Source organism: Leptidea sinapis, chromosome Z, assembly GCF_905404315.1.
Source record: "Leptidea sinapis chromosome Z, ilLepSina1.1, whole genome shotgun sequence".
Lineage (NCBI taxonomy): Eukaryota > Metazoa > Arthropoda > Insecta > Lepidoptera > Pieridae > Leptidea > Leptidea sinapis.
Genome location: NC_066312.1, coordinates 21,766,781 through 21,792,201, shown reverse-complemented (window position 1 = coordinate 21,792,201; position 25,421 = coordinate 21,766,781). Strand labels below are relative to the sequence as shown.

The window sequence follows — 25,421 nt, the reverse complement described above, 5'->3', positions numbered from 1 at the left end:
ATGCTCTCTATTGATTATGACCGGCGCGATGCTTAACTTCGACTACTTCGACGAGGAGGCAACGAACTACAGTTTAATAATGTAAAAACAGTGACGTATGCCCACCATTTGAACATAAAATAAAAAACTGTGTTCGCTTGAGATCGTATGACGAACTTTACGCAAACCATCACGAGCAAGCATGATTCCCTCATCCCAGTCTCGTTCAATACCCACGAAATAATGTTTTTTTTATGACATTAAGGGACAAGACAAGCTGGACGTTCAGCTGATGGTTACTGATACGTCCTGCCCATTATAATGAAGTGCCGCTCAGGGTCTTGAGTCATAAGATGTTAAGACTCATTTGCCCAGTAATTGGTAGGTAAAACTTATAGGTTACTCCTAGTTTCTCCGTGTCACGTAATTCTGTAGTGACAAAGGTAAGATAAAGACAAAAATTTTAAAGTTGGAGTAACTTTTATAAGATAGTTACAGATTTTACAGAGTATCTAAAAGTTCAAGTTTTACAGTTACTTTCTCATTAATAAACGCAGTGTATAGTTACTCCAAGTTTAAAATTATTTCTCTGTCATGTAGTTCTGTAGTGATAAAGGTAAGATAAAGACAAAAAGTTTTAAATTTGGAATAACTTTACTTCGCGTTTATTAATAACACAGCTAAAAAATTTAGCCTGCCGCCAATGAGAGAAAATGTTTAAATTAGTGTAATTTTCTTAAAATTTAACTACTCATTGTTAAATTAATGTAGGTTAGAATATTCTTTGTGTAAAAGACTTGATACACTGGAAGTATAAATGAAAACGAAATAGTATAATCACCATTTATTTACTAAACTACCAATAACGACCGATAAAAATACACAGCGACCTGAAAATAAATAACTTACAGAAAATATTAAGCACTAACTGAGTTTCAGCATCTTATCTTAATACCTCTACTTATCAATAATAAATACATTTTTAAGTATTTAAAAATAATTTTCAACTCTATAACACTTAGGGCCTTATGATAATGCTCTTTACACACTGAATGATATCTTATATCACTAGGAAAAATAATACAAAAAATATATAAAAATCAACTACTGGATGACAGAATATGAAGCCTGTCTTTAGGTAATTAGATTGCAATCCAAATGTATACCAGAATATGAATAATTTCGCAACCATCTAAAAAAATGGTTGAGAAACTGAAGTGGAAGTGGGCAGGGCAAGTACCTCGACGGACTGGTGCCCGTGGGGGCAGTTAAGTCCTCGAATGGCGATACCGGAAGACTTAGTGTTTGTATGCCCCTCACAAGATGGACCGATGATTTGGTCAAGGTTGCCGGAAAACGTTGGATAAGGGCAGCGCAGGACCGATCGTCATGGCGATCTCTGGGGGAGGCCTTTGTCCAGCAGTGTGCGGCTGAAATGATAACGATGATAAATAATTACTTGACAGCTAAATTAATATTTATCGTTGAATGCTGGATGCTTCGCCAGGTAATTTATTTGTTTTATAATATATATTGCTTGAAAGTGAAATTAAAGAAAAATAAACGATCTGTTTGGTAGGCGAGTACTGGTTATCTTGTGATAAAAAGTGATGGATCATGGTAGCAGAAATGAAATAAGATTTGTCAGGCCAATTTCTCAGCATTAAAATTTTGTTGGTCAAAATAATGTTGTAATAAAATACTGGTTTGAACAGCTGATTATTAGAAATTAAATTGACTAGGCCAGCTGTTAAAAATAACATTAATATTGCATTGACCAGGTTGTTTAAAAATTAAATTTTATTGCACAAGCCAGCTGTTTAGAAGTAAAAATTTTATTGATCAGGCTGGCTGTTTGATAATATTATATGATTGGTCAAGACAAGAATTTGTTAGAAATGTAAAATGATTTCCTAAAATTTTGTTTGTTAAGCAATAAAATTTAATTGTCTAGCTTGGTAATGAAATTTAACTGTGTAGCCCAGCTGTCTTCTAGTAATGTCTTTGGTCAGTCAGACTGTTTTTTTTATAATATTCATTAGTCAGTCCAACTGTTTTTTTTTTTTATGGAATAGGAGGACAAACGAGCGTACGGGTCACTTGGTGTTAAGTGATCACCGCCGCCCACATTCTCCTGCAACACCAGAGGAATCACAAGAGCGTTGCCGGCCTTTAAGGAAGGTGTACGCGCTTTTCTTGAAGGTACCCATGTCGTATCGTCCCGGAAACAAGGAAGCTCATTCCACAGCTTCGTGGTACGTGGAAGAAAGCTCCTTGAAAACCGCACTGTGGAGGACCGCCACACATCCAGATGGTGGGGATGATATCGTAACTTGTGCGTGTCATGCGAAGGTGAAATTCGGCGGCAGAAATCAGGTTGAACAGCTCTTCGGAACACTCCCCGTGATAAATGCGGTAGAAGACACACAATGAAGCGACGTCTCTACGCAACGCCAAGTGATCCAGCCGTTCACAGAGTACTGGGTCCCCGACAATTCGAGCTGCTCTGCATTGCACGCGGTCAAATGGATCGAGCTGATACTGGGGGGCGCCACACCACAGATGACAGCAATACTCCATGTGAGGCCGGACCTGCGCTTTGTAGAGCGCTAGAATGTGGGCCGGCTTGAAGTATTCCCGTGCTCTATTTATGACGCCCAGTTTCTTTGAAGCCTTTGCCCTCCTGATGGCCACGGAATTGGCAATTGCTCGAGATTTCGAGACCCAGTATTCCGATACTAGGCGAGGCTTTAAGGGAAGTGTTCTCGAAGAGCGGTGATACGGCAAATGGGGTTTTTTTAGTGGTAAACGCGCAAACTTGAGTCTTCTGGGGGTTAAATTGGACAAGGTTCAACTTACCCCATTCCGCGACCTTCTCGAGAGAAGACTCGATAGAAGACACAAGTTTCTCCCGGCACTGGTCGACGTTTTCCCGAGAGAGACCTGCATGGCCCGTGTATACGGCATCACCAGTGCTGTCGTCTGCATAGCAATGCATGTTGGCGGTGTCCAACATATCATTGATATATAGAAGAAACAGCGTGGGAGATAGCACACAGCCTTGGGGCACTCCAGCGTTCACGGGCTTGGGATTCGAGCAATAACCGTCGATAACGACCTGTATGCTGCGCCTAGTGAGGAAGCTGGAGGTCCACTTGCATAAGCTCTCAGGAAGCCCAAATGATGGAAGTTTTGCGAGGAGCGCCTTGTGCCATACACGATCAAAGGCCTTCGCTATATCCAGACCAACTGCCAGGCCTTCCCCCTTGCTTTCAATAGCCGCCGCCCATCTATGTGTTAGGTATACCAGAAGATCGCCAGTCGAGCGACCATGGCGAAAGCCGTACTGCCGGTCGTTGATCAACTGGTGACCCTCAAGGTATACCAAGAGCTGGCGGTTAATTATGCTCTCCATGATTTTGGAGAGTAGGGAGGCAATAGCAATAGGCCTGTAGTTTGCCGGATCCGAACTGTCTCCTTTTTTTGGGATCGGATGGACAAGGGCTGACTTCCATGAATCAGGGACTACGCCTTTTGAATAAGAGTGCCGGAATAAACGCGTTAGCACCGGCGTCAACTCAGGGGCACACGTTCTAAGCACGATTGGAGAAATGCCATCCGGCCCGCTCGACTTCCTGACGTCCAACGAAAACAGAGCTCGCCTAACAGTTTTCTGTCGGAACTGTACTTCAGGCATGGAGCTCTGACACCGCGGGATGGTCGGCGGTGTTTTTCCGTTGTCGTCAAGAGTCAAGTTGGAGGAAAAAAAGAGTGCACAGGAGATCGGCTTTCTCTTTTGCCGTATGGGCCAGGGTGTCATTCCTCATGTGCAACGGCGGCATGGACGGCTGGTTGAAGTTACCAAGAGCAGCTTTCGACAACGACCAGAACTTGCGTGTTCCGGTCGGGTAACTGGAAAGCTGCTCGCCAATTTTGACGACGTGCTTCGATTTCGCACGGGCGATTTGCCGCTTAAAAAATCTGGAGGCACGGTTATATTTCCTCTTCAGAACTTTGCAGTTCGGATCCGCAACCCAAGTTCGATACGCCTGTTTTTTGCAGTCAGATGCTGCTTTAACTGACGCATCTGTGCCACTGTGATCTGCCACCGATCGGTACTACAGAGCTTGGTATAAAAATATCCATGCCCTGCAGCATCACATCGGCTACTGCAACGGCGCAGGCACTAGGATCATCCGAAGGGAAACAAACCCCGCCCCAAGGGTAGGATGCAAAAAAGGAACGCATGTATAGTAGTAATATTTTAACGATCGGATTGGCTATTCGGTTGTAGGTTAGACCAGCCGTTTGGTTTAATTTTATTGGTTAAACCAGCTATTTGCGAAAAATTTCATTACAAAAACCAGCTGATTGTTGAAGTCATTAAATAAAATGTTAAGGGATTGCAATCTATCCTATTATTTTATGAATAGTAAAACCATTTGATGACGATATTTGAATAAAGTGAAATTTCTTACGAGTATGGAATAAAATGCGTGCAAAGAAGTTACAAATATTTAAAACGTTACGATCACAATCTCTGGAATTATAACTGTTATATATATTATGTCAAAAACTACATATTTAAATGTTATAATATTTGTAAGTAGAGATAATGTTATACTATCCTTATTGAGAGCCATAGTACATAAGTCGATACTCATACAAGGCGTAATACCATTTGAGAATAATACATTGATTTCTCTAAGCGGGTATTTCATAAGTATTCGAGTAGCGACGATATATTTAGAATTTTACAATAAGATTATATTTTGATTTGGGCGATGACATTTTCGATATATTTGTTGACTATAAAATATCACATCAACGAATATCTTATAATGGTATATAATACAAAAATACGTCGAAGCCAGTCTTGTAGATACTGGGAAAGTATATATCTATTCACTCTATATAAGATTTATACAAATAAATATCATTAGACACAATATGGTGACATGCATCAACAAATCGGGCTATCTGTTGTTGAACGTTAGTTACCTAATAAGTAAAGCCGTTGTTCTTATTTTAAAATAATCAGTTCAATAAAACAATGAACTATCCAGCCTCTAAAACATCAAAGCTATGATTATTGCCCAGCGAGCTTAAACATTAAATAATAAGTATTTATTGCTATTAAACCACTGACCTGTATAAATACCACTGACAGGCTGTTCCATATGTTTGACAGCAAAATTTTGTCCCTATTTGAAGCGCCACTCGCGAGCGTCCTGAGAACTAATTTTGACATACAATACTCTTTATTTCTACATTTTGAATTAACTTCGCTCTTTTTCCGTGTAATTTATACATCAAGAATCAACATAATAAAGTACACATACACACAAATAAATAAATAAATAAATGTTTTTTTGTAAATAGTTTCCCACCATCTATAAATGTTTGCTGAGGTTGTTTGTCATCACCAGTTTTAGTACCGCAGACTCTCGCTATATGGCCATTAGCGCCAAAATGGCGAATATCAAACTGGCACATAAGCACTTTGGCAACCGCCAGTGCAGTGGTATTTAATAGAGGTCAAAGTATCAAACAGAATGCGCTCATAGACCCCCCAACCCTCCCCCTCTATCTCAATCCTATCACGTACGAGAAAACCAAAAGGTTAGTCAATGTGCTACAATTTTCATTATTTGTGACAGCCATTGGTAAGTGGAAAAATATGTTTTAAAACCAATTAAGTTATTTCGAATGCTTGTCGAAGTATGTTAAGGCTACTTTAAAGTTGCTAGTATCAACCACGGCTTAACAATAATTGTCACTCACATATTCATATGCCGTTCATTTACAACATCACTACTTTAATTATCTACTGTAAACCAACGGTCCTTACAATTATACAACAAAATATATCCATTATTGTTATATTTCTCTCTTAAATATATAGATATATGTATTTATATTTTGACAACCTATTCGCTATTTTTGTGACACTTAATAACTATGATTGAACTACACATGGGTAACATACTAGCAACACATCTATGAAAAATAAGTTGCCTATTGATAACAACCTTGTAACTATATTAGGCCTATTAACAACTATAAAATGTGGAATAACCCAAAAAACTACTACGAAAAATGAATATTGTAAAAGCTACATTTGTTAACATCACATCAAATTTTATATACAAGTTAGCTGATCCGACATATGTTGTTCTGTATATAATGAATATAATACTGTTTTGTATGAATATGTCCATAATATTTACATCAAGATTTATTTCGTAAAATATGCTCCCTGTTGTTATAATGAAATTGTTTCACAGCAGAACTGTCAAACCGTGCATCAATAAATTCTCTCATAGAAAATATGTCCATACAAAACAAATATGGGAAATAAAAACTGTCATAACTCTCAAGTTAGACTAAACTGCACTCCATAAATTAATCCCCATTAAAATCCATAAATTAGTTGAGGAGTTCACTGGGAACAAACATCAGGACACTGGATTTATATATATTAAGATGTTTTATAACCAATAACATTGTCAAACGATTTGAGCTTATGGATTCAGTTAACTGAACTTTTTGCGAAAGCGTTTTTTTCTGAAACACTCCTATCAGTTTGTTTGAAGCTACATGAGAACCATACTGCTATTCTAGTTATTCTAATTCAGTTTAAGTGAGCTTGCTTTGAATAGTAATTCTAAAATTTTTCCTATTTTTTCACGACAAACAAACCTTAACTAAATAAATTATTTGATGTCATGCTAACAAATGTGGTGTGTAAATATAAGACAAAGTGAAGCATATACATTGAATGCTTTAAATTTGTTCCGATTACTACCATTTTACAAGTAGATACAAGTAAGAATTCATTATATATCATACACAGAGCAGTGATGGAATCTTATACAAATTAAATTTATTTCAAATTAAATTCTCATGTACTGTGTTTCTACAAAGAGTTAGTAATATACGCTAGAAAGAGATAGAAAATGTCATCAATCCTCATTTGGATGTCCTAAAAAAATACTTTTATTGACTTACGGCCGTTCCCAATATTCAGTCTATCTCCGGTTGTGGCCTACTTGAGATAAAAATCGTAACTATCGATGACTTTTCTATACCAATAAACTTATCGACAGTAACTAACCTTACCGTACACGCTGTCTGTCAATGGAAGGACGTACAGCTTAACAGTGATAGAAGTTTGTATGGAAAATTGCAATTCACGCGTCCCAATATAAGGCGATAAGAATGACTTATCGGGTATATTGGGACAGCTTCAGATTATTGACAACTAATTACTGACAGTAGAAGTTAGTAATTTATCTCAATCTGTAGATAGTATATTGGGAACGGCCGAAAATGGACAAAAATTTCTAGCTAGTTCCAAGGGCCCCTGTACTAGGTATGGAACCTGTGTGGTATATTACTGGGTGCCCCCGCACATACACCAAGACTAGAAAGTCAACAAACAGAGTGGGGATAAATTTAAATTACACGATTGTGTGTGTAAAAATAAACATAAAGAAAATTTAAAAGAAAGTAAAAAGAATAAAATAAAAACATGTGTAAGAAACTGCGTGTGTGTGTGTGTGTGTGTTTGAAGCTAATAATTAGACTATTCTGTGATGTATTCTATAATTTTATGTAAAGAATATATAATATTATATTTATATGATTCCATTCAAATTCTTAACGCGTGATAATAACGCGGTTAGAAAGATCTAGGTGACGTCAGTTGGCAGTTAAAAGTTTACAAGCAGTCTGCTTTCATATCAAGATACATATATATTATATATGCATATTTTAAACTTTAAAATTAATACATTACTATAAAATACATAAGGACTAATGCTATAATATATTTTCTTTTTAAATATTTAATGTTTAATGAAATTTTGGTGTTATTAAGTCATATTTTAAAGATATTTTTTCTAAAACACAAACTTTTTTGTGTTAACAACAAGGACCTCATTATAGATCCTATTTATAAATATATTCGTATCTATATCACAAAACTTTTTTGTTGCTCATTGCCTATATAATAACAGAAAAGGCTACTTAATTATCATTACTTATCATATAAATATTTTGTTCGTTTTAAAATATTGCAATGACTATTATATAGGTACGTTTTAAATAAAACAATTAAAGGTCTAACTTCAAAAATATCGATCAACTTTTGCTATAATATTTCCATATAATATTATTTTGGCCAATAATTTTTAAATATTGCCAGAGCCGAAACACGATCACAATAAATTCTCTCTATGGAAAATAGCTCCAAAATAGACGTCTGCGCAAGTACCAGTAAACGACACAATATTTGAATTTAAAACGGTTTGGTAAACTTGTACTGTGATGTACAAGATCTTTATTTCTACAAAATCGAATCACATCATCAAATCTTGAAACAATGTCAAATGGCGCTAATACAGATAATTTTATACGCATTTGCCAACTTACTATCCCTTTTACTTTGTACAGAGATAAAAAGAATTTTGTATTTGCAAAACTAATATTATGTCCTCTGTACATAATTGTAGAAAATCAATGTTTACAATAAGACAACCTCGAACTTATAAATAAAGTCATAAGCGATTCTTATATTAAAATACTATATGTTGTATATTTCTGTGTTTATAAAAATATAATTTTGACTTATTTCGTGCCTTACAGAAAGTCTAGTGCCTTGAAGTAAGTCTGATACTGGATTGTCGCTTAGTTGAACAACTGACTGATTCACTTACATTAATAATCTATATGGATTCAAAAGACATTGATATGACGTAATATTTCACACATGGCACACTAAAATAATGATTTACGATCTTTTTCAATAACCTATCCATCGTTAGTTTAACTTACTAGACGTAGACGAAACTATCCTTTTACGCTTACCTACATTTCAACAACCTATTGACAGATAGCATTGGACTATAACTTCCAACTTCCTTTAAATGTCTCCTCTCCCTAGTTTTCACTCCATTTGTATATATTTTGTGTAAATATATTAAAATAAATAAGATTAAGTTGTAAATAGCACTAAGTACTTATATCAAATAATTTAAGTAATTATATTTGTGTATGTCCCTTATAGTCCTAACAGCATGTATATTTGTTTCAGGTATAAGAAAATAAAACTTCTTTCAATCTTAAGCACCGATCACTACCATTAAAATTAGTAAAAGAATACTCTAAGCTTGGTGGTCTACCTTAACGTGACATTGGCAAACTTGTGGTATACCTTCCACAGGAGCCATAGTAGGAAGAATAGAATAGAATAGAACTATGGATAGATAAGATGTGGTCATTAAATGGTGACAGCAATGTATCTGTAAGTTAAACTAAGGGTAGATAGGTTAATGAAGACGGCCGTAGATGATTAGAAAAAGAGTATTGTAGTAGGCCCTAGTTCAGTGTGTTTTTGCGAAACATATCTGTTCTAACGTGGTTTTTATACAAGTTGTCTTCGATTTTAACAAATATAGTGATAGTATAAGCCTTGAATGAAGTAAATAAACAAAATTATACAACAACGGACAATCAGAAGGTAAAGTTTATGTGCAATCGATCAATTGTAATGATTAATATAAAATGAATGGATAAAATTAATATAATTTAATTTAAACAGTGTTTTCAAGTTTTAATAAGGACATAATTACGTCAAACTATGGTGTTAAGATTGATTAATGACACAAAGCAAAATATAAGCAGTATACTTCCACCCCTTAAATACACATGATATTTCCATTAGACAATAAAAAATCTGTACCCCAAGACACGTATTCAAAATTTATTTCTTAATTTTTTTTTTCAGCCAAGAGATGATGAGAAAACGCGCATAAGTGACCATCGTAATTCTAATAGTACAAAGCGTAATTAAGTGTAAATGATATGAAAAGCATTCGCAAAAAACGCCTTAATAAAAATTGCTTAATAATATCAGTTCGCCAGACAATCTTACATCAAACAATATGTTTTAATGAAATAATGAATTCATTTGTCAAACAATAAATAAATTGCAAGAGTCTGTGCTAAAGTATAGTACACAATATTTACATTAAATCACAATAAATTAAATTAAACAAAAACGAGTTGCACTCCGGGAGTGCCAGCAGATGTGAAAACTTGAACATTAACGTTGTGCATTTTTTAAAATTTTGGAATGGTTAAAGAATATTTTCGCACTAATTGCTTTATTTATTATTATAAAACTACTAGCATTTCTGTGGTTAAATACAATATTCCTTTATTGCGCAATCGCACACAAAAATGCCATTTTTTATTATATGAAAAATTTATCTCATCAAAACTATTATAATTATTTTACATTAAAAGTTTATCTCTCAGAAAAATCAAATTTCATCCATAATTTCAACGACTGTCTTACGAATCTTCGATCAGGTCAGGTGTCCTGACGCGAGTTTATCATTTTATACCCATTCCAAGGAAAGTGCTCAACGACGCTGAAGTTTTCACTTTAAAGCTTATCCAAATCAAACCAGACCTATATGTACGATACAAGAATAAAAAACCCATATATCAAATATAATAATATAAGGAGGTACAGGTAATATTTGATACTAGTATATGAGATAATGCCATTTAAACACTGTACAGGTAGCTTTCCAGTTTGGATTTACGCGAAGGCTGGGTGAACGGTGAAAACCACAGAATAGAAAACCTCCCAAATACGGACTGAATGCTCTTCCAGCGGGACTTGCGGATCCAGCGAGCTTGTTCCTTCTTGAGTTGCTCGATACCCTGAATATAAAAAAAACTTTAAAAATGATGTGTGATTCAACGAGTTAATCTATAAATAAATATGTGCAATAATTTGTTTGTTTCGGCTAATCTCTGAAACGGCTGGTGTAGTGTTTTCACTAGCAGACAGCACATGTTAAAATGAGTAAAGTAAGGCTACACATGATTAACTCGTTAGGAATTTGGGACCATAATATTCTGTTGCAATGCTTTCAACAATATCTACGCAACATACTTCTCTAAGCATACTACATTGAATAAGTGGTAGTTTGACTTTCAATTATTGATTTTAAATCCTATGTTGACAAAGATATTTGACTTTAAAGCCACTAGTAATCACTCGTTTGTAGTGTGTGTGAAATGTTTGAAGTTATTAGCTGTCACCGTAAAGTCTGTAATACACCAAAAAAAATCATTCCTTATGAGAAGAAGTAACAAGACGAACAAGATGTATACCTGATTGTAAGTAATGCACCCTGCCTTTTACAATACATATAAGTTATTTTGTCTCAGAAAAACCTTTTGCACAAAAAGAAAAGAAAAAGTGTGTTGTAGGTACCGTTTCATCATTCCAAATTGCATGCAGCTGCGTTACAAGCATAACAGCGGTGAAAATAGCAAACAGGAGGGCTTCAGCGATCAGGAACAATAAGAGCACCACAGTGGCAGGCGGTGAGTACGCACTGCAGTCGCGCCATTCATGTCGGATGCAAGTCACAAATTGGTACACAGAGAGGGTCAACGAGTGGATCGAAATGGCAGCTATGTAGAACTGAAATCATAATAATCTTATATAAGTCGCACAGTTTGATATTGATTAGTTAAAATAATAATAATAAAATAAGTATACACCATAGTAGTTTCTTAGAAAATGCAGAGCAATGCGATATATCTTTTCCATAGATTAATAATAAGTTTCAACATTTTAAAAAACCATCTGTCTAGAGCAAAAACAACACATGGTGCTAAACATCACAAAGACAGCTCTGACAAGTACTATCTCGACTCCTGTCAACCGCAGTCCACCTGAAAACATGGTCTGCATAGGTCACGGAGCATCAGTTTAAATGAAATAATATTAATAATGTAAAAATACAGTTACAATAACACGCGTTTTAATTTTATTTAAATGTGTAACACTCGCAGTAATCTAAGAAGATACAATGAAATGAATGATACTTTATTGATGTGAAACATCTATAGGTAAACCCGATTGTTGGCGTGGCGATACAGGCCGTGGCGACGCTTCGCCACGCTATATTATTGTTACCGCCATCTATACGTATTAGGTAGTACTTTCTCTTGTGGTAACTTCTAATTTCAAAAGTTCTGTTTATTGTGGTAAAACAGAACTTACACAATTATTATAACAATGTAATACTAATAATTATTATACTTTCATTTGTGGAGTAAATGCTTAAACAGTGATTCTAACCTAGTAACCTACATTATTAATATTTGTCCTTATTATAACCCGAATTTCACAAGTTTTGTTTCTTGTGGTAAAACCGAATTTACATAATTATTTTAACTCGTATTACTTACATCAATTTTCTGTTATCTTTACTTTTGTGCCTATTGCTTGTATAAAATTTTTTTTTCGATTCATTTCGATTTTCATATTTATTATTTAACATCAATGTTAAAACATTTACAACTTTGTTGATTTCTGCTAAGGTTTAAACAACCTTATTAGATTATGATCTATCTGATGCGACTATACATATATATATATATATTACATGACACAATATATATATACATATATGACATAATATATATTATGTCATGTGAATAGGTATAGGTTCGAGTTTTTATGAAAGAAAATATAACTCGAACCTATTTTATTGTAACATAATATATTAATATATAATATACTAGCTGACCCGGCGAACATTGTTCCGCCTAATAGGCAATAAATGAGCAGATTTTGGATTTAATTAATTTCAATATTTTAATAGGACAATAAATATAAGGAAATAAAAAAAAATCAAGTTCGTTAATGATTCTTTATTGGCTGTGTATTTTGGTGCTTGGGTTACACTCTTCAGTGAAGCACCTCCGTGATAGACGACATTTACCGTTTTATTAACATGCGCACAGACATAACAGATAACGTAGATGGTCTACCATCCCATGAATATGCCACTTATAATTAATTGAACATGGGAAATGGATTCTAGATTCAGACCACAAACTTTGAAGGATTGGGTTTAACATTTGAATGGTCACGGCGAATGCGAGACGGATCGGAAAGGAAAGATTTGCGTGCTAACTCGACATGCAAAATGTTCATGAAGTAGTTGCTGCAGATCTTGAAGAATTGATATTTTCATTGCTGCATTGATCTCTTGACATCGATCAAGTTATTCCTCCATGTTGCCCATGTAGTATAATTGTAAAAATTTATGCTGTCCATCTTCGAGAGGTTGCAATGATCCAATCCGATGGTGAATCTGTCCTTATATCTACAATATCTAAAGCAAAGTCCGTATTACTGATTTATAAACACTTTTTTTTAGAATTAGCATACATAATACACAAGAATAAGTATAGGAAGTATGTTATTCTTTTACTGTACTGTGTGTAAGTATATAAATAAATAAATACCTTGAATGTCCTCGTTATTAGATAATGTCTGCCCCAAATGGGGTCATTCAGAAACAAACATTGTATTTTTGAGTGTTTGCTAGAAAATGTCGTGATTCGGTAGTTTCCCACTCTCAAACAATAATAAGTACTGCAATCGTATCGAAATGCTCCTCGATTCAAATCAGTACTTCATAAATTTCTTCTTGTGCGTCGAAAATTATCTAGTTGTTGATCTCTGAGGTTTTACTGGACGATTTCGTATTGCCAGCCGATCCGTTTACCGGGCTGCCTTGCATTGCTCTTGTGATTCATAGCACGAAGTCGATCCATACTAACACGGTTCTATTCACCTGCAATTTCTTGTTCTTCTTCAGTCCTTTCATTCGCAATGTTTCGAATCCTAGTTGCATTACGTCTTTGTCGGGAATAATTTGACGGTCGTGACCAAGACGATCAAATGTTAACATTGTTAATGATAATATCGGCACAATAAGCTAATAGAAACTCGAAACAAACACACAACCCGTCAACTTGAATAACATGATGTGCACTGTCAGTTGTATTTTATTAAGCATGTAGCGTGAAACTAACAAAAAACTTCATTGAATTCTTCCTATTCTCGAGATGTCATCAAAATGTCAATCCATACAAAATGTATCAGATTATTTTTATATAAAAATATTTTTTCGTGATTTTTTTGATATTTTATTACTTATTATCCTATTCCAGACTAAGAGAAATCCAAAAAATCTAACAACAGAAAAATTGATCTAGCCGTTCTTGAGTTATAAACGGTGTAACTAACACAACTTTATATATATATAAAACAATATATCTATATATACATAGATACATATAGATTAGATTGTAACAAGTATAACCTGCTTTAACTGCCATCTAGCAACAACATTTTATTCAAATTCAACACTTTATTCACGTAGGTCACAAAAATGACACTTATGAATGTCAAAAAAAATATAAATATTGTTTCTTATTGAATTTACCGCTACTTCGTAAAGGGTTGCGCTAATGAGAAGAAGTAGCAAGAAACTCATTGCCACTCTTTTAAGTCAAGATTTACATTTTAGTTGTTTTACAAATAATTTCAATTACAATATATGCAAATAACGCAACAAAAATACTCAAAAGTCAAAAACTGAAAGGCTTGCAAGAGTAAGTCAAAAAAAGGAAATTAATACTTATAAACACAAGAGTTATTGAGTATAGTAGATGCATCAATCCACACATACCGTAAATAAATAGAGGCATTATGTGAGCATTTCATAAAATAAAATATATAATAACTTTAACTTTAAAGGAAATAATAATAATAAAAAAACACATCAAGCAGACCTCCCGGTAACAAGATCATCCAGCCCCCACGAGTAGCGCCCGTTCACGAGCATGACGCATGGACCAGCCATCGCCTCCCTCGACCATATTTTAGGGAAGGGAACGACCCACCCCACGTCGCCGCCACAAGCAGAGGCATTTAAGCGAGCATGACGATACCTGCCACGAGAAATCTACCGAATAACAAAACAATTCTAGTTCATCTACATAATTTGCAATACTTACTAAATGCCTCTACTTACAATTTTGTTTCAAATTACATAACTCATGATAATGATTATTAAAATTGATTAAAAAACAGAAACAATATTAATATTTAAATTATATAACTATAATGACATTTATCAAACTAGGACAGACATGTAACAGCCCAGCAGCTCAGTCCCAAGGGTTCTTTAGATCCAGATATTCAGATATTTTATAGTACCCTTTTGTATACAACTTTTTCTTTAGCACTGATTTATATTCATTTAAAGGTAAGTTCTGAATGTCAATAGGGACCTTATTATAAAAACGTATATACAGACCTCTGAATGAAGTTGTGACTTTTTGGAGTCGACTTACATGAACAGCAAGCCTATCCCTATTTCTAGTATTGACATTATGAGCGTCACTAATTTTTTTAAACGAATTTATATTTTTTTTTACACAAACAAGGTTTTCATATATGTATTGCGATGTCAAAGTCAAAACTTTTATTTTCTTAAATTTTTCCCTTAGTGACACTCTTGGTCCTAATTTATAGATGGCACGAATAGCTCGCTTCTGCAGTGTGAAGATGGTGTTAACATCGGCAGCATGTCCCCAAAGTAAAATACCGTATGTCATCAGACTATGAAAATAGCTGAAGTAGACCAACCTCGCGGTATTTTCATCCGTAAGTTACCGAATTTTGTTAACTGCGTATGCTGCAGAACTAAGCTTTTTCGCCAAATTCATAATATGAGGACCCCACTGAAGTTTGGTATCTAAGGTAATCCCTAAAAATACGGTTGTATCTACAGGTTTCAACTCATCGTCTTTTACTACAATATGTGTGTCAACCTGTCTAACATTAGGCAGGGAAAATTTAATACATTTGGTTTTTTTTTCATTAAGAAGGAGATTATTCGTAGTGAACCATTTCACTACTTTGGAGATAGCATTGTTCACGTCATCAAAAGCAGTATGCTGTCTATGTAGTTTAAAAAGTAAAGAAGTATCATCTGCAAACAATACTATCTCATGTTTATTTTGTACAAAGTATGGTAAATCATTTATATATACAAGGAATAGGAATGGCCCAAGAATCGAACCCTGTGGAACGCCCATGGTAATGGGAGATCCAGCTGACCTCTTACTGTTCACTTCAACCATCTGAAACCTGTTGCCCAAATAAGACTTCAGAAGGCCAAGTGCTTCTCCCTTGATACCATAATGATGTAGTTTCCTGATTAAGATTTCATGATGAACACAGTCAAATGCCTTGGATAAATCACAGAAAATACCAACGGCATCCTGACAACTATCCCAGGCTTCAAAAATTTGCTGAATAAGCTCAACACCAGCATCTGTTGTTGAGAGACCCCTTAAAATCAAATTGTTTAGTGCTCATTAAGTTTAAATTGTAAGTTGTTGTTAAGTCAATAGTGACACTGGGGGAATCAGAATTACTAGGTAAGTTAGCAGAACACATTGTAGGTGAATTGCAGATTAGTTCTTCAAACAGTGACTGTGTGTGGGACATATTCCTGTTATTTTTTTGTGAGTCCAAGATAGTAATTTGCTTATGAGCATCCCTTAGCTCCCATTCTAAGTCAGCAATGCGTTTGAGGGCAACATCAAAAGCATCACTGCTTTGGTCAAAACCAGCCAACACTGTCTGAAGTTCATCTCTATGACTTTGTATAATAAGCATTTCAGAGTGCAATTCTACCAACTCACGGTTGTCTGTACCGATTTGGCTAATTTTGGTTTAAAATTTTGATGTTTCACATCTACCAGGCGTCCCGTGACGGCTTATTTTTTTTTTAAATATCACCATTTTATATTTATGGAGCATCGATGTATGGAATTTATGGTCACCTGCTGGAAGACGATCTACACCACCCTGTTTCTTCACAACGCTAACGGAATTACAACCTTCAAGTATGAAAAGAAATGGGTTTCGGAAATCTATTGTTGGGCGATGTATATGCTTTTGCAACATGCTCGCAGAAAATGCATAAACCAAGTTTTATGAAAATCAATACAAAATCAATAAATTTTACTGTAACAAAATTTTATAAAAAAAAAAAAGCTCGCTCTGTTTTTTTGTGCCGTTTCTACTTAAGTCTGAGGCATCCCTTTATAGGCGATATAAAAATATTTAATTAAAATATTTGAGTTTGAATAAACAGTAGGTGAAGAAAGGTTGCACAAGAAGTCAACTTACAGTAAACAGCACGAAGAATTTCTGGTTATTTTCGCCAACACAATTGTTGACCCAGGGACAGTGGTGGTCCATTTTCCTGATACAGCGCTGGCACACAGAGCAATGGTGGGCTCTATCTGGCTTGATACTGCAGCATTTAGTACATTTGTATACAAGCTGACCTTCGCGAAAAGTCATATGTTTAATCATTTCGTTGGTAGCATTTCCTTTCGGTACAGCGCCCTGAAATATTAAAGTGGAATTTTAAATGTTAATTAACATTTTAGCTTGTTTATGTATAAATTGTTTGAAAAGTTGACCAAAAATATTATATGCGTTATCTGTGTTAAATGCATATAATTTTTGTGTCAAAGAAACTAACGTGACACTTGAGGATAAATAATTACCAATATTTTTTAGATGACATAACAAATTAAGCGCATAGTTCTTGAGAGCGACATTGCGAATTACGATACGATAAAACTGTTAATTGGAGACTAGAATATGCCTATACAATTCTTCAGGAATCTATCCATTTGCACTTCAGGCCCGAACTATCGTCGTGTTTCGGTATAACTTACCATAAGAAAATATTGTTAAAAATAAATCTTAGGAACAGTTTTGCGTTACTAAGTTTCATTCAATTAAACGACAGTGCATACATAATTATGTAAGCAGGTGTTGAGCAAAAATTTTTGAGGAGTGACAAAATGGATTTGGTATCTTCTGTGATTTATCTAAAGCTTTTAATTGTGTTCGACAGTCAACGCTGGTCTAAAAAGCTATGTCAATAGGGCATAAAATATATTGCGCTCGATCTACTGCTTTCATGTGTAAAGAATATAATTCCAAAACAAATAAATGACGCGATACCTTCTTGGACTCCTCTCAATAACTAATGTTCCACAAGGGTCTATTGTTGGACCGTACCTATTTTTATTTTACATTGATGATCTACCTGATCTACCGGAAAAAATATAATGTATATATGGAAGGCTTATTCAAAGTGAAAAGAAACCAAGATAACGAAGGAAACAATGCTCTATCCGACATTCTGTTCTGGTTGAGTTTTAATGCTATAACTTAATGTGTAAGTAGCGCGAAAACCAAATATATAAAATTTACTGCATCCCTCAATGACTTTTTTGTTAAACAATAAAGAGGTAACCTGTGTAATCGGCTATATTGCGTGGCATTACTCTTGATTCCAAAATATTATGATGGGGCTCTAATATTGGAAGAACTGGCTAGATTAAAGGTATACCTTTTTTTTTCATTACAAATATATACTAGATTCAGTGATGTAGCATACGCGATTAAAAAAATAAAACAATCAACTGACAGTGTTACTTCTGTAGTGTTATGTCCCATGGTAAATTATTTGTAAAAACTGTGATAAACTGTTAGCACAAGGAACAAACATAAATGTGTTATGCCTTCAACTCGATTATTCAAATTAAAATATTTTTATCAAAATAGGATTCAAAATCACTTATTGAACGTCAATAACTACCACCCATTCAAAATAGACTGCCTCAGACCTGAGAAGAACGGGCGCAAGAAACTCAGCGGGCTTCCTTTTTAAATATAAAAATATGGATTACAACGAGATATCGTACAATAAACATTTATAATTAAAGAGCCTGAGGGTGTTCGCTTAATGACACCATAGACTTCCCAGTCTGTGGTGTCATTAAGAAAATCGTTTATGCTATAGACAATTCTTATATATTCTTATAAATATAACAATTCTTTTAAATATCGCAACACATTTTTTCGGTACATTTTCTGGGTTCATATTGTAGAAGCATATACATCGCCCAATAAATAAGAGACTTACTAACTCAACTTAACCGAGTAGTAGGCATAACAAGTTAATGTAATGTAATGCCAAGAAATTTAGCAATTTCCACTTTTTACCACCTCTATGTTTAATAAAATATTCGCATATACATTTTTGACATTTGGCGCGGTAAATTTAATATATTTAGTTTTATGACTATTAAACAATAACTTACTGGCGCTAAACCAGTACACGATCTCAGATAGAGCATTATTTACTTCGTCAAATAAAACTTGGCTTCTTTTCACTTTGAATATGAGTGAATCCGCAAACAATACCACCTTGTGTTTTTTTTCTACAAGATCTACCTAAGATCAATTATATAAATTAGGAAGAGGAAGGGACAGACCCTTATGGTACCCCCATAACGAGAGGAGTCCCAGGAGATATCCTGCCATTCACATCGACCCTCTGAATCCTATTTTCTAAATATGAGATCAGAAGATCGAGCGCAGAGCCTCCTATACCGTAGTGACATAGCTTCCTGACCAGAGCTGAATGTTGAACATAATCAAAAGCCTTAGATAAATCACAGAAGATACCAAGTGCATTCTGTGATTCCTCCCAGGCCTCAAAAATATTCCTGATGAGTACAATGCCTAGTCGAGCGTCCCCTAGTAAATAAAAATTGTTTTATATGAAGTAACTTAAAAGGCTTAAAATTATTTTTTTAAATATTTTACTAAGGGTTCGGCAACACCGAAACAGGCCGATAGTTATTCGGGTCAGAAGTGAGTCCCAATTACAAATTTGTGTAATTTTACTATATTTCAGAAGGTCAGGAAACACGCCATGTTCAATACAGCTATTAAAAACTAGTGCTAGATATGGTGCTATGACATCAATAACTCAACTTATTATTTTTACAGATATGCCTCATATCCTATCAGCAGTTTTTTTCATTTCTAAAGATCTGAAATTTATAATTACTTTTGCTAGGCTAACAACACTGAATTTAAAATTTTGTATTAATATTCTTTAACATTTTTCTAAAGAAGTGACTCAGCAACACTGGTGGAGGAGACAAGGGTGCTTGTGATAGAAACTGGAATGACGATGAAGACGAGCGGCACAGTCTTGTGGAGAGAGAGAACTTTTAAATTCATAAATAATAATCGCTCCAAAATCTTTTCGACTTAATTTTGGTGTGCCCCATGAATATTATATCGAAGAAAATTCAATTGATTGAAGATTTGATAAAAATATTTTGCGTAATTATTTATGCTATAGTAACATATAGGTTTCTAATGATATCACATCTTGGGAATGTAGCGACCACCCCCAGGGAAATTATTGACGAAATTTTATGGCAATGCAATGCTATAAAAAGGCCTTTTCCGCGCCAAATATTTACAGATCTGCAGCATATCTGTATCATTTCAACGGGATCCGTTGTGTGAGCCTTACAGTTCTTCCAATAGGAAGGACTTCCAAAAGGAAAAAAATTAAGAACGTCGGTTGCGTAATAACGCAACCGACGTTCTTAATTTTTTTCAACTTTATAATCTTATATATTAAATTCTCGTGTCCCGGTGTTTCTTACCAAACTCCTCCGAAACGGCTAAAGCAATCTGTTTAAAAATTTTGTGTCGATATACACATAGGTCTGCGAATCGGCCAACATCTATTTTTCATATAAATATATTTTTGATATACTTTTGACAATTTTTTTTATTTTTATTTTATTATGATTCAGTATTGAAAAATACATTCAAGCTCAAATTTTCGCCCTTCTACGACACCTATTTTTGTATAACGATTTTTATATTATTCTACTATATGGATTCCATCCACAAATCCTCTATAGGTATGCAAGATGGCAACCGAATACTAATAATTGTCGTAAAATATATTTGGTAGGTCTAAAAATCGGTTGCATAAATTTATTATACCTCAATTTTTTTTAATTACTTTATATGGCAATACAACGTTTGCTGGGTCAGCTAGTTATAATATATAAGACCTTATAATAATAATAAAAAGCCTTTTATAGTTTAAAAGTTGATTGTATTAAGCGTTTAAGTCACTTTGATACGAGTAAATAATCAACTTAGTTCAGCATGCACTGGGTTGGAATGAAATGATTAAATTCCTCACTGGCTCACGAGAGTTGATAGGATTTTCAAATGAATTTCCAGTCCTGTTGCGGATATTACATTTTACGAGCGAGAATTTTATTGATGCCTGTGTTTGTAAGCTATGTATAGTGTAGCTGTTGTATTTGTGATTTGGATCGTAAGTTTATTAAAAAAATACTGTTCAGGATATTGCATATCGAGCTGCATTAAAATTAATGTGCATTCGTGGTTGAAAAATTTAAATAATACATTCTGCAGACAGAAATGAACTACTTTCCACAAATCAATAAGAGGTACGAACTCTTACGCAATTATTATTACTTTCGTAAGCAATGAAAAGTTGCCCATAAGAAGGGTCGTAGGTCGCAGAAAAAAGGCTTGGCTGGCCAACATCTGAGAGTGGACAGGAATATCGAGTGCACCAAAACTATTTCGCCTCGCAAAGAATAAAGTAGAATTTGCAAAGCTGACTGCCATCCTTCGCCAGTATACACATTTCTACATAATCCTATTCCCGAAATTAAATAAATTTGGTACCCCAGACTTGACATTAAGCAAATAATATAAGCAAGTAAATCACTAACAACTCAGTAGTAAGTACTGGCAGCTTCAGAAGTTCTTTTTTTATGATAGTTATACAGATACTTTTTTGGTTTTACTTGTGGTCATTTGGTATATTTGTTTAGCTAACACAGCTAGTGTTACTTAATTATTGTTCATGTCCATCTGTTTAGATAAAACTTTATTGTATGTGGAACATTATTATCTCCATACAATGACATTCTATATACAAATGGACACATCATTCGCAGCCTGATAGCAAGGCAGCAAAAGTGTGCAAGACAATCTAACCACACTTTTCTCCTTAGTTGTGTGTCAATCAGCAAGTCTAAGTGTGCTTTAAAAAAGTGCACAAATAATATGTCAACGACACAAAAACAATGGTGTGACTTATCACCAGAAACTTAATTTTATTTATCTAAGATATAAGATGGGTAGGCAAAAACCTTAAGTAATTTAGTAAAACTAATATTTCTTTCATTGAATATGGTAGAATTATTGACAAGTATTCACATCCCTTTCTCTCCCTCTCATCAGAATGAGACAGATGAAAAGACATGACCAGCACACAGTCAGAAATGAAAACTATACAGACACTCTTTTTTTTAAATGCCCAGTGGACAATGATTAGCAATATTGTATTTTGTGTACAGAAAGTCATTGCCGGTGAATGTGAATGGCTTACAACAGTGAACAATTACAACCTAGTACTATTTTCACAGTATCATAGAAGTATAAGTGTGTTTTATTTTTCACCTTTCCCATACATGAGATTATGATAGAGAATTGATGCCAGTGGATAACAAGAGAGAGATGTAAAGGGTTTTACAAACCAAATAAATTGTGTGTCATTTGCTCGGATAATTTCCTTGAGGCTGATTTATATTTCACCACTAAAGGAAATAAGCGTTTAAAAATTTGATGCTCAAAAAGTATGATAAAACTGTTGTACCATTGAAGGTGACAATTTTTGAGAACATATATTAAATTTTCTTAAATGTACCAACAATGAACACTCATAATGTTTTTCTCTTTCATTACTTTATAGAGCAGAAGAAAACTTTTTTTAAATTGTATTGCACATAACTAAAGTAAATGATTGTTTACATTATTATAACAATGTTAAACAAGGGTCAGAATGTCAGATAAATGGATGATAACATCATGATCCCTTCTATTGATTAATAAAATATCTTCAAATTGTTTTTGAATTATAGTTTAACGAGATGATCTCTAAATGCAACAATGTATGTATTAAGTGATTAAGTGATACATAGTTTGAATCAATACTTACAGGATCAGTGAACATAGCTCGAAGGTGTGATGCAAAAGCAAGGAATGCTAATGTTTGGTAGATGATGATATTGACATAGCTGTATATTGGATATTTAGATATTCCAGGCACAAGCATCACCATCATTACAACAAACTCTGCATAAAATATTAGAAGCCATGTCAGTATTGCACATATTATCCCACAGATATCCTGCAAAATTACAAATTTTTTAATATGTTAGACCATACTTATCGTAAATACAATTGTTTTTAAGCCAAGCAATTAGCTAGTCTAGTACTGTAATTTATTGACAACACTGTTAGTGACCCCTACTGATCTAGAGGTACCGGGTTTGTTTTATTGTATTAAATATATTGTTGTCTTGTGCTCATAGTTACAGGCTTTGCCTAGTTTGGGTCAAGATAATTTATGTCAAAGTGGGTCAAATCCTGCTTACCAGCGATATACTATATAAGGTGTAATAAGCACAAAAAGACAATGTTGAGTCCTGGACAGAGCACTTAAAATATATAGTACTTACTCTAATACACCATGCCTTGCCCCCACAGCACCTGTTTTGTGTATCACGATCAGGGCGGACAAGGACATGGCTATCCATCTCATCTTCATCAGAACTGTCAAAGTACTCTCGTGACATTTAGTAATAGCCACCTAAAATAGCACAAAGAAATAAAGATTCTCAAGACTTACACTTCTGAATCTACCTCTACCTATTTAAATAGATAGTGTAGCAATTAATACATTTATTAATGTCTCAACATCCAACAAAAACAAAAAATATTTTAATGAAAGCTCATTTTAGATGTAAATAACATCAAGTTAACAAACATATATATTTTTTTTTAAAATACAATTGAAGAAATCAATTTTCATCTTTGTACTAAACCACTTTCGCTTTGCACGATCCTAATAACTATTATTTCATTAATAACATTCACAGTACATTTTCACACAAAACAAATGAGTATGAAATAAAAGTTAATGTCTAATAACCGCAATATTACAGGTTACCGTTATAACATGTAAAAAGAAATAAGAATGTACCTACCTAGGCACCCTACGAAATTGAACCTTACACGATTTAATAATTAAGTAGGAAATAGAACTATGATAAGGGTTTGATAACATATATTTTTAAGAGTTCCATAATTAGTTTTGTAAATCCATTTGGTAAACAACTAAAACAATTATTATCAATGATATTACACAGCCACAAGTTGATCGTACACTTCTTCTTCTTTGGCTGAATGGCGAATGCAAAAAAGATGTAGGTTTAGGTAGATACCTACTGGGATAGCCGATAAAAATCAATACAAATTTCAAAGAGTACCTTTATACTACAAACTTCTTATGACCCACAGAAAATCATTACCACAAAATATTAGCGACTCTGTTGGGTGTTTTAAATTTATTTCTTTTTGCTAAGTTGATGGCAATGCTTGCTTTTGCAATTTACCCTATTATTAAAAAAAAAATAACTGAAAAAGTATATTAATTATTGAAATACAATAACTCTTTAAAATAATAAAAAACGTGTGGTGTCGTTTACTAAAAAAATTAAGCAGTTTCCACTAAATTCCACTGTTTAAAATTAAAAAAAGTGTGTGTATACTTATGTGTGCACGCAAGAAGTTATACTTCTTTGGCGTAACAAAACAATTCCTTAAAATTATTTATTTGTTGTGCTATTCTACGTTTGTAGAAAGAACGATATTGTAAAAATCATGAAATAAATTATTGAATATCAACGAATACGGCTGTATAGGCTTGAACCCTTTGCGTCAGAAAATGTCTGAAAACTTTTATTTTTAGATGTCGTTGTGCGCGCGCAATGCAAGAAGTTTAACTTCAATAACATCAAAAAGGTAGGTACTGTAAACGTCAGTTTTGCTTTTATGTCAATGTAATTTTGCAGCTATAAACCCAATGACGTTCTATACGTCATATGAACATATTATTCGCAGTCTGATACGGAACCGCAAAAGTGTGCTAGACAATTACGCACAGTTTTCTCCTTAGTCGTGTGTCAATCAACAAGACTAAATGTGCTATAAAAAGTGCTGAAATAATACATTAAAGACAAAAAAAAATATGTGCCTTATCATCGGTAAGGTTATTTTATTTATATAAGATTGATAAGCAAAAAGCGGAAATAATTTAATAAAACGAATATTTTTTCATTAAATATGGTCAATATTATTGACAAGCCCCAGACAAGACCCGCTTGTCGGAATGGGACAGATGAAAGCACACAGTCAGAAATGAAAACAATAGAGTCGCTCTTTTTAACCGACTTCAAAAAAGGAGGATGTTCTCAATTCGTCGATATGTTTTTTATGTTTGTTACCTCAGAACTTTTGACTGGGTGAACCGATTTTGATAATTCTTTTTTAACCGACTTCAAAAAAAGATGAGGTTCTCAATTCGTTGGTATGTATTTTTTATGTTTGTTACCTCAGAACTTTAGACTGATTGAACCGATTTTGATAATTATTTTTTATTTGAAAGCTGGTGCTTCCCGTGAAGTATAAATATATCCCTTTGCAATTTGGTCCAGATCTCACAATGGCAACAGAGAAAACCATAAAA

General features: G+C 34.1%; 1 protein-coding gene across 1 annotated transcript; it reads right to left on the bottom strand.

The window, feature by feature from the left end:
* Window positions 1-810: 810 nt before the first annotated feature.
* LOC126978514 (palmitoyltransferase ZDHHC3) lies at window positions 811-24,140 on the bottom strand. The gene is made up of 6 exons (XM_050827358.1): window positions 23,881-24,140; window positions 23,353-23,483; window positions 22,830-23,021; window positions 17,075-17,296; window positions 11,276-11,488; window positions 811-10,716 (listed from the first exon to the last, which is right to left on the bottom strand). The coding sequence occupies exons 2-6, from the start codon at window positions 23,467-23,469 to the stop codon at window positions 10,558-10,560; spliced, it is 903 nt and encodes a 300-aa protein (XP_050683315.1). The 5' UTR covers window positions 23,470-23,483; window positions 23,881-24,140; the 3' UTR covers window positions 811-10,557.
* Between the last annotated feature and the right edge of the window lie 1,281 nt (window positions 24,141-25,421).

Bases quoted from the DNA above. Each gene is read 5' to 3' on its own strand.
- LOC126978514 (XM_050827358.1), bottom strand. From the start codon at position 23,469: ATGTCACGAGAGTACTTTGACAGTTCTGATGAAGATGAGATGGATAGC. The intron at 23,022-23,352 runs GTAAGTACTATA...GTAATTTTGCAG, and splicing joins GCAAGGCATGGTGTATTAGA to GATATCTGTGGGATAATATG. The intron at 11,489-17,074 runs GTAAGTTGACTT...TTATGATTTCAG, and splicing joins AATTCTTCGTGCTGTTTACT to TTCTACATAGCTGCCATTTC.